Here is a 21,108-nt window from a genome sequence, read left to right on the forward strand (position 1 = left end):
ATGATGAACATTTTTTAAACTTGATTAACAAAATTTGTACCCAAGATTTCTTTTTGTCAAAAAATGGATGATTTTTTTTAAATTTAATGTTTTTTTGTTGAATTGTATGAACAATTTTTGAATCGATGAACTAATTTACAATTTCATGATTTTTTTTATTTCAATGAACAAATTTCGAATCTGATGAACATTTTTTAAATCCAGTGAACAAAAAATTGAACTCGGTGAATATTTTTTACATTAATGACCATTTCTTGAATTCAATGGAAGAAATTGTTCGCGAATTTGAAAATAAAATTCGCAGAAAAGTGAAAATTAAAGAAGAAAAATAAAAAATAAAAAAAATAAAAAGGGAAAACAAAAAAGAAAAGGAAGAAAAAAACATGAAAATGGTCCGGCCCACAGGAATGCCCAGCGTGCGAGGGTGGTGCGCGCCAGGTCGCTCACGGGCAACCTGTGCCCCATATAGGATTCCCCAGGCAAGGGAGCACAGCTGCTTGCTTCCAAAATCACTAATTGAAGAGTATTTGTTATAAAGATCATTCCTATTTTTTCAGGTTGTGACAAATGGCGTGCTGCATGTGCGCTACTCGTCGAAACCTTGTAGTTTTTTTCTTTTTTCGTTGATTTGTTTATTGAAAAAAATTATCTCTTAAACCGTGCGTCTAAATCTTGAACCGTTTTCATCGTTGGATTCCTCGAGCCGAGATCTTCAAAAGTAAATCTCATGTTGATAGGTTTTGACGAACTTTTTTTCACGAAAAAACCCAAAGGAAAAACAGAATCGGGAGCATAATTTTTTTCCCTTTTCGAAAGAGACATGCCCATGCCTCTCGCGAAATCACAACCGTCCCTTTTACGGAAGCAAAACCGTGCCTCTCACGGAAGTAAAGAAGCAGAAAACGCGTTTTTTTTCGTTTCCGAGATGCACGGCCGTGACTCTCGCGAAAACTCAACTGTGCCTCTCACGAAAGAAAGAAAACCAGAAAACGCGTTTTTTCGTTTTCCGAGAGGCATGGCCGTGACTCTCGCGAAAGCATAGCCGTGCCTCTCGCATAAGCAAAACCGTGTCTCTCACAAAAAAAAAGATAGAAAACCTTTTTTTTCGTTTTCGAGAGACACGGCCGTGACTCTAACTAAAGCAAAATTGCGCCTCTCGCGAAAGCAAAACCAAACTCTCGTGAAAGAAAAAAAAAGAAAATGTGTTTTTCGCTCAATTTTGTTTTTGATTTTTTTTATACAAAAGCTAAGAAAAACCGGTGGAAAACTGAAATGTCGAAAAAAACCGTTTAAAAATCCAAAAATACGCGCGGAAAAATAAATAGAAACAAAATTCGGAGAGAGCGCCCAAAGCGCGACATGTGGCGAGCGGCTGAGAGCACGCCAAGTGACGCTGATCGTAAACAATATATTATGTCAAAATATTAATCATTTATTCATTTATTCTCAAATGTTAAACATCTATATAAATGTGCCTGGCGTATTAAAAAAAGTACCACATGAATGAAAAAATTGACATTAAAAAAACTGTATATATAAGAGAAATATTAATCATGTATTTTGAAAATCTGAAACATGTACAAATAAAATGTCACTAATGTATACCAAAAATGTACATTATGCGTGAAAGACTATAGGCATGTGTGGAAATAAAGAAGAATAAAATAAATAAAAATAGCGGTTGAACACCAGAAACAAAAAGTAAACCGAAAAAATAAACAAAAGAACAAAGAAAACCAAGGAAAACCGAAGAATCGAAAAGGAATAATGAAAAGAAAATTGAAACTGAAAATCCCCAAGAAAAACCGAGATAGAAAACAGTGCAAAAAGGGGTAACAAAGAAAAACACAAAACCTATGCTACAGTATTGCACCAGCCAGCTATTTTCCTCCCGTTGGCGAATCCTAATATGAATCAGTACCAGTGAAAAATAGCATTTCAACCATTCCATTTCATGAACAATTTTTTTTTCAAATATTAAATATAATTTTCAAATTAACTATTTTGTTCAGATACGTGAAAGCTTCTCAAACTAGTGAATTTTCTGAATTTCGTTTTTCTGAACTTATCAAATTATGTCGAATTGGCGACCATTTTGTGAAATGTGTGAATTTTTAACTCATAACCTTTTCTGAATTCATGAACATTTTTTTTAATTCTGGGAGCAAATTTAAAATTCATGAAATTTTCTGAATCAAAGAACATTTTTTGCAATTATTGAATATTTTTTGAATTCAAGAGTAATTTTTGAATTGATGAATTCTATGCAGTCTGGGGATACATTTTTAAATATATTAGTATTTTTTGAACTCAAAATCATTTTCTGAATCTGCGAATAATTTTTTAAATTTAGAACATTTTTTAAATTCATGAACATCCTTTTGAATTATTGAACACTTTTTAAAATTCAGCACATTTTAGAAAAATTAGACATTTAACAAAATGCGAAAAAATATCCAGAACCATTTCTCAAATTTGCATTTTTTTTAAATTCGGAGCATTTTCCAATGGGAACAATTTCTAATTTTGTGAACATTTTATAAATTTCAAAGAAATAACAAATTAATCACCATTTTTTGAACTTCAGATTTTTTTAAAATCCGGAATAGTTTTTTGAAAAGTGAAAAATATGAAAAAGCACAAAAAAAGTTGGGGCACGCCCAGACGCCGTATGTGCCGGCCCAGAAGAAGTACACAGAGGGAATCGCGGGCTGCATTTTTGCACGTTATGCAACGCCCTATGCGCTAAATAGGAGGCCTCACTACACCGTAGAGGTTGTCCATCGACTAAGTGCGGCAAGCACTTATTGCATGAGGCCTCACTTTGTTGCACCCGACTTGCTCGACGGAATGCTCGACAAGAGCAATGGGGGTCTAAACGACGCTACATGGCCGATGTTACGTGTCGGTGCGACCATTGTTTTTTTACGAGGCGCGACCAAATGCTATGTTTCACTCGTTGTGAGCAATACGTATTGCTTGCTATCGTGAGGCTTTTACTGGGTCGACCCATTAGCTCTAGCAGACACGGCGAATGGTTTTAATTAGGAACCTTTTGAAACCTTATTGCTAGTTTTGGAAAGGTTCGAGAAGTTTTTTTTAATAATTGCTATCTACACAAGGTCCTATGAGCGTTTATAGTGTATTATTTATAGCATATGAGATATGTGTCATCAACTCCGAGATGATTATTTGTGAATTTGTTGGCTTCAATTGGTCAATTGCACGTGTGCTGCCCGTGCCTTGTGATCGTGCTATTTCCTTGGATCAGCTGATCATTTCTCTCAGCTTTCTTTTTGCTTGTGTTCTGTCAGGGTGTGGCACGACCTCTTGCCATTGCGTTCCCTAGGCCGGAAGGCGTGTTTTTGTATGTCTACCCGGTCTTTAGACGTTGCGGTGTGGCCGGATGACGTGTTTTGGGATGTCTTACTAGACTTTGCATGTTACAGTTGGCCGGATGGCGTCTTCTGACATGTCTACCTGGCCTTTGCACGCTGCCACCTGACTGGTTGGTTTCTATGTTCCACGTGCCCACTGATCGAGCTCTTCCCTGGATTGTGAATCAGCTGGTTGGTTCGTCTGGTTTCCATCTCCTAATGTGGTTCCGAGTGGGAGTGCCCATCTTAGGCAACGATCATCTTATGTATCACCAGATAAAGACATGGGCAACCATTATCATTGTCTGTCATTGGTAAAGACACGACAAATAAAATGCATTATACACATACTCGCTTGCAGATAATTCACGGAAAACATGATTCAAATAGTTCAGCCAAGTTCTATGTAGCATTTACTTTTTGCTCCTTTGTGGATCATTCATAAAATATGATGTTCATAAGTTGCTTCGATTATTGGCTACAATTGGTCTTTGCGCCAAGGATGGAACGAGTCATCTAGTATAGGTTATTTATCCCACCATAGCAATTGTTTACGCACATCTTTATATTTCGCATAGCCTTTGCTTTCTAATAATAAAAGTAAGATGTGTAGTTGTGCCTATTCAGACTCCTCTAGAGCCATCTTGATCCTTTCAGGTGGCATCAGAGCTCCGTGCTCTATCTTATGGCTTAAGGGCCTGTTTGGATTGATGTTCCAACCTGTCCAACCAATTTTTTGGTTTTGACTGAGTGTATAGGAAGGCGTTTGGTTGGTAGCAATTTTTTTGGCGAGCCCTGGCTACCCCTACTTTCCCAGTTCATTTTCACGCCAACGGATGGCAAAATTGGGGCGGGCGAAAGCTGCGCCAATTTTTTGGCATGCCCATGGGTTGGCAGGGCCAGCTCAGGCTAAATCCAAACAACCCCTAACTGCCCTAGAGTAAGATGCCCAGAGTTGTGGGATGAATTTCTCATGAACCCCGTGGAGTCCACCGACCATAAAACGAGTGCATCATTGTAAGATGATAAGTTTTACTCAACCGCGGAAGTAACAGAGATGTTGGTTAAACGACCCGGCCCGCCAATATGAGGGCTATGATTGATTTAGTAGTGAAGGAAAGACTGACAAATGTAAGTCCTAATGGTGCCTTTACTTCTCCCAAGGTGACAAAGGCACCGCCGACGACAAGTCTCATTGCCCCTCTTTCCACTACCCTACCCTCGATTTATTTCATTTCATGTATGTCTGACTGTAGTGATGTTAATTGTGGTTACATTCATAAGTACCTTGGTCAATCTTTATTCCATTTCATATATGTCTGAGTATCCGGACAGCCCTCGATTTATGTGTTATTTATACATTTTTTATTATGCTATAATGTTGGCGACTGGTGATAGCTTTCTTCAATTATTAATTCTTGGGATGGGAGGGAGTAGGTCTTGCTTGTATCTGTTAATTCATTTCTGGTTCACACGACTTCAGGCGGACAAAGATGCTATAAAAGCTATGATTTTCACTCGAGTAAGTGACTTTGGAGTAGTTCTTGGGATTTTTTGTTGTTGTTTTACTCTCTTTTGAACAGTAGATTTTTCAACCATTTTTGCTTGTGCTCCTAGAAATGAATGATTTTTTTTGCAATATGAGATTGAATGCCATAACTCCGATTTGTATTTTACCTTTTTACTTAGTGTTTTTAGGAAATCTGCACATATAGGATAGCATACTTGGTTACCCTCGTCGATGGAGTCCTTTTTTTTGGCCTCAACTTTCTGGTAGTTTTTATTCCATTCCGCGGTTGTGGGATGAATTTTTCATGAACCCCGCGGAGCCGACCGACCTTAAAACGGGTGCATCATCGTAAGATGATAAGTTTTACTCAACCGCGGAAGTAACAGATATGTTGGCTAAACGACCCGCGAATACGAGGGCTATGATTGATTTAGCAGTGAAGGAAAGACTGGCAAATGGAAGTCCTAATTGGAGTTGCTAAAAGTACTTCATAAGTACTACCTCCATCCTAGTTTATTGGTTCACTTTGTAATTTGTGCCAAATTTTGATTAAAGATTTAACTAATAAAATATTTATACATGTCAACAAAAATTATATCGTTGGATTCATATTTGATCATAGTTTTTAATGATATAATTTTTTTCTAACATACATGAATATTTTATTAGTTAAATTTATGAATACAACGGGAACCAATAAACCAGGACCGAGGTAGTAGCTCGGTCCATCTTTATTCCGTTTCATATATGCACACATGACTATCCCATTAGACCCAATTAATCACGTAAGCTTAACCCACAAACAAAAAACTCCAAAATTTTCCACATACCGCCGACCAGTGGATCAAACTAAGTCCAGCCCGTGCATGTCTGCCTCACCTCTCACGCATGTCTTCGAAGCAAAGCAAAGAAATTCCTGTTATAAGAAAGAAGAAACAAAAAGAAAGCAAAGCAAGGAAAAACTAAAACTAAATCTTCACCACCCCGCCCGCCGATCCGGCCCGTCCGCGCCTTGAGCTTCGCACGCATGCCAAAAACATGTCCAGCGGGCAACGCAAAAACGCTGTCCATCCATCGATCCGTCCATATCATATCAGCAGCATAACATCCAGGAGTGCAAGCAAACCAACGCCCCGAAAGAAATCCTTCCAAGCAACCGCCTCCATTACTCCGTCCACCCGTCATCCAACGATCAAGCAGTCCGCAACGCCGGCCTATAAATCGTCGCTGATCGATCGCGTCTCATTCCACCCACACCAAGATCGAGCAGCAGTGCAGTCTAGAGCGCAGGAGCCAACAGTGCCATCGAATCCAAGATAGGGAGCCAGGACGCGACGACGCGGCGGCCACTGATGGCGGCACCGGCGGCGAGGAGCGTGGGCGTGGCGGAGCGGGCGCTGCGCGGGGTGGCGGACCTCATCAAGCTGCTGCCGAGCGGCACGGTGTTCATGTTCCAGTTCCTCAGCCCGCTGGTCACCAACAACGGCCACTGCGCCGCCTACAACAAGGTGCTCTCCGGCGCGCTCCTCGCTCTCTGCGGCGCCTTCTGCGCCTTCTCCTCCTTCACCGACAGCTACGTCGGCTCCGACGGCAGGGTCTACTACGGCGTCGTCACGCGCCGCGGCATGCGCACCTTCTCCGCCGACCCGGACGCCGGCCCCGCCAGGGACCTCTCCGGGTACCGCCTCCGCGCCGGCGACTTCGTGCACGCGGCGCTCTCGCTCATCGTGTTCGCGACGCTGGCGCTGCTGGACAGGGACACCGTGTCCTGCCTCTACCCGGCGTTGGAGGCCGGCGAGAGGACCATGATGGCCGTGCTGCCGCCGGTCGTCGGCGGCGTCGCCAGCTACGCCTTCATGATGTTCCCCAACAACCGCCACGGCATCGGCTACCAGCCCACGCGCGCCACCGAGGACTTCGAGCACAAGCACTAGCTTTGCTTGCCAGTCCTTCCGAGCTAATCCATGGCGTGGCCGGAACTGAATTGATTCACTCTTGTCAATTTCTTCGCAGTGTTTGCATGATCAACTTGGTCGTGTGGGTGCAAAGACTAAATTCAAAGTGTGGTGGTGTGATTGATGTTTGAGTGACGTGTCGTCGCCTTGTAGTTCTTGATTTCTCAAAGCTTGTACTGATATACTGTGATGCACTGGAGGTTAACACGCATTTCGCCGCCACGTCGATCTTTACTTCGGGGAATAACTCTTTTTCTGCATTGGCTTGAGTTTTACTCCCTCCGTTCCAAATTATCGTCACAGAAATGGATGTATCTAGAACTAAAATACATCTAGGTACATCCATACATGTGACAAGTAATTCGAAACGGAGGGAGTAGTTATGTTGTGGCGGTGTTCTTTTTTCATTCATATATCATGTTTGGTTGTTGTTGAAGACAATATTTGTTTTGAGAGTTTTTTTAGGCAAATTTGTTTTGAGAGTTGAGTGGAGTTGTTTGATGCGTGGTTGTGATGTCTTTACATGTTTTGGCTTCTATACAACAGATTGTGCTTGTGTGAGCCCCTTGTGAGCTTCTATTCCGCACTGAAATTATGATATTGTTAATATAATGCTCACTTGGGCCGGCCTATAAAACTGTCACTCGCTTAGGTTGGCTCCTTGCTTCGCCTGCTCGCTTAGTTTTTTTTTCTTTCCGCTAGCTCATAAAATCTACTATCATTTTTTATTTGAAAAGGTTCATTAAATTAAAAGATGTTCAAGGATTTTTTAAAAAAATCTTGGGTTTTAAAAATGTCGTGAACTGGAAAAATATGATATTTTTTATAAAAATATGGTATTTTAAAATATTCGTGAATTTCAAATTGAAAATTATTATTGTACTTTAAAAATATTCATGAACTTAAAATTTTTCATGATTTTTTAAGTTTAAAAAATGTTCAAGTTTTTTACAAAAAATACAATTAATATATGGAAAATAAAAGTATTTTAAAAACAAAAATAATAAAAGAAAAAATAGCAAATGGGAAAAGAAAAGGAAGGAAACAGCGGGAAAATATTAAATAGATAACCATGTCAGTTTTAAATGGATTATAAATATACAACCAAGTCATTTGCACTATTTTAGTTGCAGGTTTCATTCACATTTGCCTTAGATTTAGTTGAGTTGAGTTGTTTGATGTGTGGTTGTGGTTACATGTTTCGGCCTCTATACAACAGATTGTGGTTACGTGAGCCCCTTGTGAGCTCCTATTCCACGCTGAAATTATGAAATTGTTACTGTAACGCTCACATGGGCAGGCCCATTAAACTGGCACTCACTCAGCTTGGCTGCTTGCTTGGCCCGTTCGCTTAGTATTTATCTTCCGCCAATACTAGCACATAAAACCTTCTATCATTTTTTATTTGAAAAAGTTAGATAAACTAAAAGATGTTCAAGTATTTTTTATAAAAATCTTGGGTTCTAAAAATGTTGTGAATTAAAAAACATGATTTAAAAAAATTGAGTTATAAAATATTTATGGATTTCAGATAATATTCACAATTTAAATAGTTGGTGAAATTTAAAAATATTCATGAACCTAAAAATGTTCATGAATTTTAAAAATCTTTGTGAAGCTTAAAAAATGTTCATATTATTTTAGGAAACTCATGAATTAATATACGAAAAATATGAATATTTAAAAAAGAGGAAGAAAACAAATAGAAGAGGAATAGGAAGGTTGTTTATATTATAGTCAATTTGACTTGCATACTAGATGGACACTATGAAACTAATTCATGAAAGACTACAGTTTTACTAGCGGTGTGTGTATAATGTCAAGAGTATCTACTGATAGTAGCACATGCTATAATGAAATTATATCTCTGTGTTTTTTGTTTGTGTATATTTTTATATATTACTTACTCACTCCGTCCAGAAATACTTATTGGATAAATGAATGTATCTACACGTATTTTAGTTCTAGATAGACCCATTGTTAATCATTTTCCCGACAAGTATTTCTAAACTAAGGGAGTACTACTCCGTTCCAAATTACACGAGTAATTTGGAACGGGGGAGTATTATTCATGAGGAACTACTTGGGAGGGCTCCATTTTCAGGTGCTTCCTTAAGTTCTGTTAGGGTTTGTGTCCTCAAAAAGACGAGACAACGGCGGCTTCTTGAAGATGAAATAAGGTTCTCTCCGTTTAGCCCTCGTCCTGATGGTGTGTATAGCATCGTCGAAGGGCGTGTGGAGGTGTGTCTTCGGCGAATCTCGAAGGATTCAATCGGTGGTTGTCTTCGGTGGATTCGCTCGGATCCGGTCTTTGTTCGTCTTTGTTCATGTGTCTTCAGGTTGGATCATTCCGATCTAAGCTTCTCTTCATCGGCGGCGTTGATATTCTAATGTGTTGGTTCTATAGGGCTTTAGCACGACGATTTCTCGACTGTCTACTACAACAAGTTGTGCCCGGTTCCGACGAGGGAGAGGCGATGACGGTGGCGCGCCTTCAGCTCGTTTCAGTGCTTATAGTAGTCGCTAGGTGATTTATAAACCTGGATGTAATTTTTGGTGTTTATTTTATTGCCGATTAGAGATGAATAAATCGACAGTTTTCGAAAAAATAGTTAAAAATTATATTATACTAAAAAAAAGGATTTGTCTCCAAAGTAGTTCCCCGTTACAACGGGGCATAGCTGTTCCCCGTACCCCAGAAAAAGAAAAACAGTTCCCCGTCGCATTCTCAGCAGCCTCGCCGCCGCCGAAAATGCTCCGCCGCCAGCGCCACTTCCTCCCGGCCAAGCCCCGCCGCCGCCCTCCGCCCCGCCCCAAACCCGCCGCCGAGCCCTCCGCCCCGACGTACACCCGCGACGTCGTCCGCCGCGTGACCAACATACTCCGCGACCACCCCTGGTCGGCGGCGCGCCCGCTCCTCCTCTCCCTCCCGGGCCTCGTCTGGGACTCGCACGTCGTGGCGCGCGTCCTCAAGACCCACCCGCCCCTCCAGAAGGCCTTCCTCTTCTTCCGCCTCGCCGCCTCCTCCCCCACACCCGGGGCCGCCTTCCGCCACGACCGCTACACCTACACCTCCATGCTCCACCTCCTCGGCGAGGCCGGCCGGGTCCCCGCCATGCTCCGCCTGCTCGCCGAGATGCTCCGCGCCGGGGTCGACCCCGACGCCGCCACGTTCACCACCGTCATGCACTGGCTGGCGCGCGCCGGGGACGTGGACGCCGCGATGCGGGTGTGGGAGGAGATGCGCTCCCGCAGGGGGAAGTGCCGCCCCACGCTCGTCAGCTACACGGCCTGCGTCAAGATCCTCTTCCACGCCGGGAGGGCCGCCGAGGGCAGGAGGGTGTTCGAGGAGATGGTGGCCGAGGGGCTGCGGCCCAGCTGCACCACCTACACCGTGCTCATCGAGCATCTCGCTGACGCAGGTCAGGTGCTCGACGAAATGCCCATTAGGCGTTTTCTTGCTTACCTGTGCACTCACGACGTGGCTAGCTGTTCGATGGAATGCGTGAACGGACGGCTCGTCCATTGATATGATTTTTCATGTTCATGTACACTGCATAAGTGATAGTTGTTCGCCTCGACATTTTTGTCCGGTTTCTTCAACTTTGTTAATATGATTTTTCATGTTCATTTGCACTGCAACCGCAAGACGTAATCCTTGGACCATCATATCGTATACTGACATGATTCTGGTTGTCATCAGGAAAATTCCAAGCTACTCTACAAATTATGAGTGACATGCAAGATGCAGGCGTAGAACCAGACAAGCCACTCTGCAATATTCTAGTCAAGAAGTGTGCCAGCGCTGGTGAGACGTCAGTGATGACCTTCATTCTTCAGCACATGAAGGAGAAAGGCATTGTTCTCCGTAGGCCTGTCTTTTTGGAAGCACTAGAAGCTCTAAAAGCTAGTGGTGAGAGCCCTAATCTTCTTTGGGAAGTGAATCCTCATCTTGCATCCGAAGGAATGGAATATGACCCAACATTTTCTCATCGAAGCTACATTACTTACAGAAGTACGATTATATACCTTTTGGCTTCTAGAAACTGGTCTGCTATCGAACAGATGGTAAATGAATTGACCACGAGGAATGTGAAGTTGGAATCGCATATAATATCTGATATTATTCAGGCCAGCTGCGCAAACTGCAGACCATCATGTGGACTCACAGTTCTGTACTATAGCCTAAGAGTAGGCAGTGAACTTGACAGATCTGCATATAGTTGCCTTCTTGGTCAGTACATCAGAAATAATTCGTTTGATTTGGTGTCTAAGATTGTTGAAAGATTGGTTAAACATGGCTGCAATCTTGGAGCATATCTGTTATCTGTCTTAATACTCAGACTGGGTTCTGCTGGGCATTCTTCATACGCGGCACATATCTTTGGGTTATCACCTGCAGAGCAGAATGTGATTACCTACACTGCCCTTATGAATGCCTATTTTCAAGCTGGCGAAGTTGATAAGGCTCTTGAACTATTCACACAGATGATAACTAATGAGATATCTGCTTCTGCGGGTACATATGAAGTTCTGATATATGGCTTACAAAAGGCTGGGCGGAAACAGGACTCTGACCGTTACCGAAGAGAAAGAATGGAGATGCAATGGCATCGTCAGTACCGTGACAAGCATTCCCCTGAAGATAGCTTATGTGACCATTTATTTTGTGGCTTTCATGGTTAGAAGAAAGAAGATTGTTTGTTGGGTGATGTTCTATACTTGGGGATTTCCTTAGCTCTACCCACCCAGCTTCATTTTTTCACAGATTGAAGGTGTATAAATGGATCTCCTGATATTTGCTTTGACACAAAGTTATTACACAGCAAACATGTGATTACTTTTCCATGGCATGGTAAAAGAAAATAAAACTGGTTGATCTCTACATGGTTACAAGAACCAAGGGATGGTGAAACTAAATCGAAAGAGTCTCATGAAAGGATTGCTGAATTTGGAACCTAGAATGTATAAGCTAACTCTTTATGTTAGTGACGACTGCTGATGTAAAGGGAGAAAATCCATTAGAGCTGAACCGTGAAAGGGTGAGAGCGCATCATTGGAGTACTATGGAGGTCACGAAGCAGCTGGAAGTCTGGAAGTGCAAAGGAGCAACTTAATTGTTGGATAGCTTGTTAAAATTTAAGGTAATACATCCATAGCTAGCTCAAAACACACACTTTGTGCGAAGTAATCTAGTAGGTATGGAGCCCTTTCCCCGTGTGTTGCTTGAATTTTCTATCTTAGTCTTCTGTTCAGATCAAAAATAACTGTCGACATATATGGTGCGCTTCCTTTTTTTTCTTGTTTGTAACAATTATTTTTGGCTGATTCTCTGTCAAAATTTGAGAAGTGTAAATATGAGTTATCGTGAAAATTTTGGACGATGTCCTGCAACTTTAACACTTCCTTTTTGTGGTTGGTGCAATGTTCATATAGTTCTAAACTGCTACCATTCAAAGCAATCAAGTACAGATGAATGCATAGCAGAGGACACAACCTACCCCAATTTGCTTGGGACAAAAAGGCTTTGTTGTTGTTGTATTTTCTCTCCCTTCAACTTTAAGCAGGGTGGAAGATCTGAGCTCTCAGCACTGGCTCACCAATGGTAAAACAATCAGATACAAAACCGCTGAACCAGGCGACCTCTCCCTTTACCGACCCGTCTCACCAATGCATCCCTTCATGACTAGATGGGTAGACACGCTTCACCATTTGCAGTAACACATATTTCAGAATTGAGATTGCAGTATACATAATTAGTGTATAATCTAGTAGGAAAGAAAGAGTCATAAAGTGAAAGTATATCCTTATATGTGTATGAAAAACAGGAAAAGCTTTTACATATTTTCTCGGTTCCAGGAAACAATCATGTGTGTTTATGCGCAGATGGCCCTGCAACCACTTAACCTGGTAATTCATATTCACCATGTGCCATGTGCAAGTTGTTCAGCATCCAAGAGAGTAACTTTAGCTTGCTTCTCTTTTCAGCAAGAGCTCAAGGATCCGTATCTACCTGCTGAATTAGGTACTGCAAACAAACAGCCAACGAATTATTTTTGCAAATCGTTAACTGCAAGTGACACAAGCTCGCAGCTGAGAAAGTGTTTCCTCTGGTGGTCTGTGCTGCTTCTCTACGCTTTCCAGATTGAATTTTGAGTTTACTTGGTTTCATGGAGTGAACCGAATCATCAACTCTTCTTCTAACTTGCCTATAACTTCTTTTTTGTAGGATTTCACTATGCAACCTCCAGCACAGGAGTTGCCTGCAAAAGATCTTCATGGCAATGAGTAGAAATTCATTAGAGCTGACGGTGGAGGGGATGTTGCGTGCTAAGAGATGATCACCTGGAGCACCCCATCTCTTTCATTTCTTCATCCCACTGTCATCCAAGTCGCCTATTTTAAGCACGCCTGCAGCTTGAGTGGCGGTGATTAATTTAGACTTGGAGGTGTGAGATAATTAAGCTCGCTTTCGCTAACCGCTCCCTTCTACCACCTCGCAAGACCACTCTAAAGCAAGATGAACCGTACAAGCATTTGCTCTTCCCCAATGGAAAAAAGGAAATGTGGCAGTTTAGGCACCGCCTCAGCTCGAAGCTTAACCACAATATAAAATCAGCTGGTCAGTATTATGCCATGCGTGATTTATTCCGGTCAATGAGGGTAGCTGGTGCATGTGGTTGCAATTACAGACGTGGTTACCTGAAGATTTCCAACAAAGGAAAGGCGTTCCCCATGGGAAACTACGAACAGGGAAAGGCTTGAATTCTCTGGACACCCTGACAACAACCACAATAACTGCCGTGTATCAACATGTCACATCAGTGAAGAAATTTTGACGGAGTGACCCACAGATACTCACCTCTCACCCTGAAATAGCATCTGTGGCCTGGAGTTTTCCAGGGTTTCTCTGAATTTGGAAGTTACACTTGGCAGATTTCCATGGGTGGCACAGATATAGGCTGAAGAAAATTGAGACGATGCACCATTGCAATCTAAATTGAAGTGAAGCACCTGAACTGGCTCTGAAGAAAGGTGATCTGTCTGCGAGCCTCACTTCTTGGCTTCTACAAGTAATCTATTTCCAGATACCTCCAAGCGTCAGCGATCTAAATTTCTCGCAGACAACGTCACCTCGCTGAAGGAGGTAAGCTCAGGCAGCAATCACCGCCAGAGAACGTTAGTTAGCGGATTGCTTCAGAAGGGCAGCTTCCAGATTGTTGGCTATGCTACGCTGATCCGCTATAAGTTCAGCAGAGATGACACCATGCACCTTCAGTCCAGCGTCCTCGGATGCTTAAACATTTTGTGAAGATGGCAACGGCATCATCTCACACCTACGCCCCTCTCCTGCTCTTGTTCCTCCTGGCCTGTTCATGCAGGGCATCATCCGGCCATGCGGTCGACCCTACCTGCCCTCCAGCCAAGGCGTCAGCGGTGGCGGTGGAAATCTCGGACTGCGGCGGACCTCGGTGCCAGCCACCGGCTCCGCACGTTCCGGTCCCGGTGTTCCCGTACGACATCGACCCGATGCAGTTCGCGCTGAACCTGGAGTACACCGAGGCCGAGTTCTTCCTCCACGCAGCGTTCGGTGTAGGGCTCGACCAGATCGCGCCGAACCTGACGTTGGGAGGGCCGCCTCCGGTGGGCGCCATGAAGGCCAACCTTGACGAGGTGACATGGCGCATCACCGCGGAGTTTGGCCTTCAAGAAGTCGGCCACATCAGGTGTGTGCAAGATCCATTCAACGAATTGCTCCCCTTCACCATTTCGAATTGCAACACACTTGGACTGGATAGAAGCAAGTTGGTGCTGAAAATCCATGTGCTTCCGGTTTATTTTCGTTGCAGGGCTATCCAGAACACAGTTGGTGGGTTCCCTAGGCCGAAGATAGACCTGAGCGCCAGCAACTTTGCAAGGGTGATGGACCAAGCATTTGGTTACCATTTGGATCCTCCTTTCGACCCCTATATGGACAGCCGCAACTTCCTGATGGCGTGCTACGTGATCCCCTACCTGGGCATCAACGGCTACACCGGCACCAACCCCATCATCGACGGCTACGCGACTAAACACGTAACCAAATCCACCATCCAACATCGTGTCCATGCATATGGACATTGAAACCTGCAAGTTACACACAAGTTGAGTTGATGCCACTGTATCTGTTGCAGCTTCTTGCAGGGTTGCTAGGCGTGGAGGCGGGGCAGGACGCGGTCTTCCGCGCGCTGCTCTTCGAGCGGAGGAGCGAGACGGTGCCGCCCTACAAGGGGATCACGGTGGCGGAGTTCACCGACCGCATCTCCGCGGCGAGGAACCAGCTGGCGAAGTGCGGGGTGAAGGACGAGGGGCTCACCGTGCCGCCCGAGCTTGGCGCGGAGGGGAGGATCTGCACCAACGTGCTCTCCGCCGACAGGGACTCGCTCTCCTACGCCCGCACGCCGGCGGAGCTGCTCCGCATCCTGTACCTCTCCGGCGACGAGCACGTGCCCGGCGGCTTCTTCCCGGAGGGCGCGAACGGGAAGATAGCACGGGAGTTTCTTCGCAAGCCGTTTGCAGCTGGGGGTAACAGGGTGCCAGCAAATTAAGTAGGCCCGTATGAGTGATTGCAGCGTCAATCATCGGCCTGAATGAATAATAATGTAAATAGTGTGTGGATGGCATGCTTGATGGAATAAGATGGACGATGTTTGTGCGGCATCTGAGGCCTTAGAAATTGAACCCGCATTGCGCAGGCTGCACAATGTGTTGTACGGAATTGAATGGCAAAACAGAAGTTGCAGTGTAAGAAATCGACTTACACGTCTACGAATTTGCGGCAGAACGTACATTTATATGCTACGGATTTTGCTCGAGTACATGCTTTGCAAAACTAAGAATAGCAAGATCAGGAAGTCTGGACAGTTTGATCGACAGTTGATACTCATGAAGAGCTTGCATGTTCTGCGTACATTGTACTACTCCCTCCGTCCGTACCATAATATATGCCGTTTTAGCAGTTCGATGTGTTATGGTAGAGAGGTAGTAGTAAAATTAGGGCTCCTCTGTAAATTAATATAAGAGCGTTTATATAAGGAGGCAAGTCTAGAGAATTTGCAGCATACATCAACCATTCAAAACAGATTAAACTCAAATCATGTTGAGAAGAAATTACGCCAAGTGACATCAAGTCTTAGCTTCCATAGTACAAAACTGAAACCAGACACCCAAGAGGTAGGTTGACATGAGAAAGGAACAAGTTCCAGGTAAACGACTACTCCGTAGCAAAGATCTAGAGCTGCTTGATCTCTGCCTTCCTCTCCAGCCACAGCCAACATCACCCTGCCAAAACAGATAACCAAAGCATCACCCTGAAAGGGTGAAAGCGCATCATTGGAGTACTATGGAGGTCACCAAGAGCTGGGAATCTGGAATTGCGAAGGTAATAATACATCCATAGCTAGCTCAACACACACACACACACACACACTTTGTACTGAGTAATCTAGTACTCCCTCCGTTCCGATTTACTCGTCGTGGATTTAGTTCAAATTTGAACTAAAACCATTGACAAGTAAATCAGAACGGAGGGAGTAGTAGGTAAAATATTTCGAAATTTAACAAGTATCGTCCAGTTTGCACATAATTTGTTTGAGCTGGGGGGCCATGGGCCAGGTTGGGCCCCATGAAGCTCCGCCACTGGGTGGTGTCCGGACGATTGAAGATGCCCATAAAGCTAGAAGAAAGCATGGGAGAACAGTAAATAACTCTGTTTATTTGATGGTTCCTGGGGGTGTCCTAGTTCTTTTCTTTTCAGCTTGGGACCAAGCTCTAGCATTGCTGATGGTACTGTCATCATCCACCGTTACAGAGAATCATGGCTGGCTCCAACCGATTACATGATCTCAACTAATTTTGGCTTACTTCATCTTGGGCATCGCTGAAACTTCCAAGGAGAACTCCACTAAGGCGAACTCCGCTCAGTACCACAAGAAAGAAATGTTGACAAATTCGAACAGATCTGAGTTTTCCCCACCGCACCTATGTTAACATCACAACACCAACAACAGAAGAAAAACGAACAATTTGCTCAAATCAGAGAGATTTCTGGCATTTTCCTCTTCGCAGCACAGATCTACATCGGCACAGCAATCACTGTTACTACAGAGCACTAGAGCGGCTAAACCAATCGAATAGAGGTTTTCTGAATTGTTCTTTCTTGGCAGCACAGATCTACATCGAAACCATTAGTTCTACAAAGCACGGCAAGCTAATCGATGCGCGCCTCTCTCTAGGCCTTCTTGTCGGCCTTCTTGGGGGACTTGGCGGCCTTCTTGGGCGACTTGGGCTCCTTCTCCGCCGTCTTCTTGGGGAGCAGCACCGGGTTGATGTTGGGCAGCACGCCGCCGTGCGCGATGGTCACGCCGGCCAGCAGCCTGCCGAGCTCCTGGTCGTTCCTCACGGCCAGCAGCAGGTGCCTGGGCACGATGCGGGACTTCTTGTTGTCCTTGGCGGCGTTCCCGGCGAGCTCCAGCAGCTCCGCGGCCAGGTACTCGAGGACGGCCGCGAGGTAGACTGGGGCGCCCGTGCCGACGCGCTTCGCGTACCGGCCGTTCTTGAGGTACCGGCCGATGCGGCCGACGGGGAACTGGAGCCCGGCCTTGACGGACCGCGCCACCGACTTCTTCCTGGGGCCGCCGGCCTTGCGCCCCGCCGCGCCCTTCTTCGCCTTCGCTCCGGCTCCGGTGGCTGAGGCGTCCATGGCCGGCCGCTGGTGCTCGTCGGGACGAGGGGGAGGAGGGATCGGGTTGGTAGTTTGGGATTTCGCGGAGGTGTTCGTCGCTGCTGGGGAAAAGAGGTGGAGAGGCTGGGTATTTATGGGGACGGTGGTGGGCCCGTCGATCCGCGTGCTCGGGTATTCCACGGTTGGATCGTGAGGGAAACGAACGGCTGCGATGTCCTCTGCGTAAAGATATGGAATTTTTTTTGCGGGATAAAGATATGGATCGTAGGGACTCAGGGCATCTCCAGCCGTCTGCCCCACAGGAAGGGCAAAAAATCGCCCCCCGAGGACGCAACGGCGCTAAACCGCGCATTGGGGGCGTGATGCCCCCAGTCGCAGCCCCCACGGGTTTTAAAATGTTCAAATTCTGCGCAAACACGAGCGAGTTCGTTCAAATTTAAACATATTTAAAAAAAAACTACCGCGGGCTACCCCCGCCGTCTCCCTCGCCGCCCGCCTCGCCGCCCGCCCACGCGATTCTACATGCCGAGGAGGCTGTAGAACCGCGTGTAGTCACCGTTGTCGTCGTTGTCTTCGTCGTCGTCGTCGCCCCCGCCTACGCCTCTGTCGTCCCTGCTGCATCCCTCCCCCGGTTGGCGCGGCGGGTTGGACGGTCCGGGGGCGTCGTCGTCGTCGCTATCGAGGACGACGACACCGTCCTCGTCCTCACGCCCACGTTTGCGGGCGACGATCTCCTCCAGGGCCCGGCGCTGCCGGACCATCTCCTCGCGCAGGTAGTCGTCGCGCGACCACCGCATGGCGTCCTTGTCGGACAAGTCGCGCCGGGCTATCTCCTCGTACTCCGGGGGGAGGCTGGGCTCCACCTTGGGCTCGACGAGGGTGCCGGAGCTGCGGGTACGCGCGCTGACAGGCGTGTCCTGGGGCTCCGGCTTGACGGGGCGGAGGTGGAGGCAGGGAGAGCCGCCGGACGAGGAGGAGGACACCCCGGTCTCCATGCGCCTCGGCGTCTAGAAGCTTCCCCGGCGGCGTGAGAAGGACGAGGGAGCGGGGTACTCGAGGCGCGGCGTGTTGCCGCCCTCGATGTACTCGAGGAAGGACTTCAACATGCGCCCGGGCACGCCCCACCACCGACGCCGGCCATCAGCGTTGAACCTGCCGGAGGGCACGACGCCGTTGGTGGCCTCGAGCTGCTCGTCGTGTCGGCGGCGGAAGTACGGCTCCCAGATTGGGCTGTCGGGGACGTACCGGGGCCCCTCCCTCGCCGCACGCGGCAGGGACGAGCGGATGCGTGCGATCTCCGCACGCCGCGCCGCGCCGGTGGGTGCTGGGGGCACCGGCACGCCGGCGGCGCTGATCCTCCACGCCCCGGGAACCCGCATGTCCGGCGGGACCGGGTACTCGACGTCGAAAAGGAGGCGAGTCTCGTCCTCGTGCAGATGACGGCACCCGAATCCGTTCGCCGTCGCCTGGGAAACACTCGGCCATGCTTTCTCAACTGGTGACGGCGAGAGGAGGAAAGGGGGAGAAATGAGCGCGTCGTCGGTGGATGATCAGTGTGAGTCTCTCCGGCGCGCTTCCAGTCGGCTTTTATAGGCGGAGACGCCGCGTGGTAGGCTTGGCCGGCGCGTTACGCGTGGCGTGATTGCGTGGTGGTCGAGGGACGCGTCGCCCAGCCTTCACTGCGCCGCCCATGAGGCATCAATGAAGGCTGACCGGCGCAGCAGCGCGCGGCAGCTTTGGCATTGATTCGCTGCGGAAAACGAGGCGATGAGGACGATGAAGGGGCGAGAAGAGAGTAGAGTCGCTGACGCGGCGGGCCCGCGGCTCTTCGCGCCAAAAACGATTCGCCCGGCGCCTCTGAGCGACCCCCAGCGCGCCGGGTTCGGATTGGGTCCGCTGGCGCCAATTTCGGCCCGAGCCGGTGAAAACTGAGCTCTTGAGGACGCGAGTGGGCCGATTTTTTTACGCCGGCGGACGAAAAAACGCTTAAGGGGCCTTTTTGGGGGCGCTGCTGGAGATGCTCTTAGATCCGGTGACTTGATGTGGGCGAGTCGCTGGTGAACAGTACGATGACATCCCCCTCTCTAAACCGTTCAATCTTGAATCAACGGGCGGATCAACATGAATAATGAGCAGCCACCGTACCTCATGAACAGTGCCTGACCCGTTGGAGCCCGACGGATTAGTTGCCGCAAGTTACAGCATGACTCGCCCACAACCAGTTCCCTGATCCCAATACGGATTGTTGTACTCCCTTTATTCTAAAATATAGTGTGCCCGCGCTTACCGAGATCTAACTTTGATCATAAATTTAACCAACGAGACCGACTGCAGCGGGAGAAAAAATTATATAATTGAAAACTTCTTTCAAATACGAATTCACTGATATAACTTTTGCTCCCGCCGCAATCGGTCTTGCTAGGTAAATTTACGGTCAAAGTTGAAGCACGAGGATATAGGAAGCACTACATTATGAAATGGAGGGAGTATGTGTTTGTTGGTGGTTTAATCATACCGTGTTTGTTTTTCCCATGCCATCTCTAAACAACCCTCAAATCACCCCCAACCATTCGGACCGCACGGTTTGGACATATTTTTGTCATTGAGTGCAGGCATGTATTGTGCCGGGCACGACACAGCCCATCGAGACCTGATTAGTAAACGAGTCATGTCATACTTAGGCCCAAGCATGACCTCTTTGCTAATCAGGCTAGCCTGTCGACACGTCACACACAAAGGCCCACGTGTTGTTCGGCCTGATGGATATTTGGTCATTTTGGCCTATTGGATTGTTTTTAGACCATATATATAAATAAATAATAAAACAGATAAAAGGTTCATGCAGTGCCATCTAGCGTGCCCTATCTACAGGCCCAGGAACGACCTATTTAGCTCGTGCTAATGGGGCAGCTCAGCTGGCACCCTGATGATCACCTTTGCCCTACCAAAAACAAAAATACAATAAGAACCCATAGGGATGTGCCCAAAATCTATTGGGGACAAAACAATCTGAATTCATCTATGTAACAGATAACCAGAGCAGAATTTAGGCAAAGCCAGTGTGAGAGCATCTACAGTCGGACTCCTCAAACGTCCCAACGGACCGCCCAGACACTGCTCGCACATTGCCCGGCTGTGATGCCCGAATAATTAGGCTACAGTGAACCTCTGCTAATGATGCCATGTCACCTCGATTACTGTTGCTAATCTCGTGTTAGTTCGAAAAAGGTTCGAATTAAATTTAAAATCAAGCAAACAATAAAAGTTTTCAAATATTAAAACTAAAATGTTCGGAGCGAGCCAAATAATTCATATTAAATATTGGTGAAGAAACCACATTTTTGTAAAGTATTTAAATGCGCTATAGTAAGTAAAACAGCAGCAAAACAATTATTTAAATGCTTTTAAATACTAAACAATTAATCTAGTTTATATAATCACCAAACTTTTTGGAGTAGGTGGCCTATGTTATTATGCTAATTTAGGAGTAGGGGTTATATTTTTGCAAAGCTGTTTTGCTAACTAAAATAAATAAAATAGAAA

General features: G+C 46.2%; 3 protein-coding genes and 1 pseudogene across 9 annotated transcripts; 3 read left to right on the forward strand and 1 right to left on the reverse strand.

Annotated features, from left to right (window-relative positions):
• Positions 1–6,019: 6,019 nt before the first annotated feature.
• LOC123154071 (protein DMP2) lies at positions 6,020–7,086 on the forward strand. The gene has a single exon (XM_044572872.1). The coding sequence runs from the start codon at positions 6,240–6,242 to the stop codon at positions 6,819–6,821; it is 582 nt and encodes a 193-aa protein (XP_044428807.1). The 5' UTR covers positions 6,020–6,239; the 3' UTR covers positions 6,822–7,086.
• Positions 7,087–9,552: 2,466 nt separating this feature from the next.
• Positions 9,553–13,893, forward strand: LOC123148840 (pentatricopeptide repeat-containing protein At2g01390). 5 transcript variants are annotated; one of them, XR_006474187.1, is made up of 5 exons: positions 9,553–10,264; positions 10,546–11,986; positions 12,702–12,752; positions 12,831–12,958; positions 13,072–13,893. XR_006474187.1 is itself a non-coding variant. In XM_044568354.1 (2 exons), the coding sequence occupies exons 1-2, from the start codon at positions 9,595–9,597 to the stop codon at positions 11,526–11,528; spliced, it is 1,653 nt and encodes a 550-aa protein (XP_044424289.1). In that variant the 5' UTR covers positions 9,553–9,594; the 3' UTR covers positions 11,529–12,644. The 5 variants fall into 5 exon arrangements, 1 of the variants encoding a protein (XP_044424289.1); XR_006474189.1 differs by having other exon boundaries at positions 12,831–12,867; XR_006474190.1 differs by lacking the exon at positions 12,702–12,752.
• On the forward strand, positions 13,882–15,542 carry LOC123153615 (desiccation-related protein PCC13-62-like; annotated as a pseudogene). The gene is made up of 3 exons (XR_006476546.1): positions 13,882–14,569; positions 14,693–14,918; positions 15,017–15,542. The product of XR_006476546.1 is annotated as a desiccation-related protein PCC13-62-like (transcript).
• Positions 15,543–16,890: 1,348 nt separating this feature from the next.
• LOC123148841 (histone H2A) lies at positions 16,891–17,680 on the reverse strand. Of its 2 annotated transcripts, XM_044568356.1 has the most exons (2): positions 17,294–17,680; positions 16,891–17,257 (listed from the first exon to the last, which is right to left on the reverse strand). In XM_044568356.1, the coding sequence occupies exons 1-2, from the start codon at positions 17,581–17,583 to the stop codon at positions 17,113–17,115; spliced, it is 435 nt and encodes a 144-aa protein (XP_044424291.1). In that variant the 5' UTR covers positions 17,584–17,680; the 3' UTR covers positions 16,891–17,112. The 2 variants fall into 2 exon arrangements, with proteins under 2 accessions (XP_044424291.1, XP_044424290.1); XM_044568355.1 differs by having other exon boundaries at positions 16,891–17,679.
• Positions 17,681–21,108: the final 3,428 nt, after the last annotated feature.

Source organism: Triticum aestivum, chromosome 7A (genome assembly GCF_018294505.1).
Source record: "Triticum aestivum cultivar Chinese Spring chromosome 7A, IWGSC CS RefSeq v2.1, whole genome shotgun sequence".
Lineage (NCBI taxonomy): Eukaryota > Viridiplantae > Streptophyta > Magnoliopsida > Poales > Poaceae > Triticum > Triticum aestivum.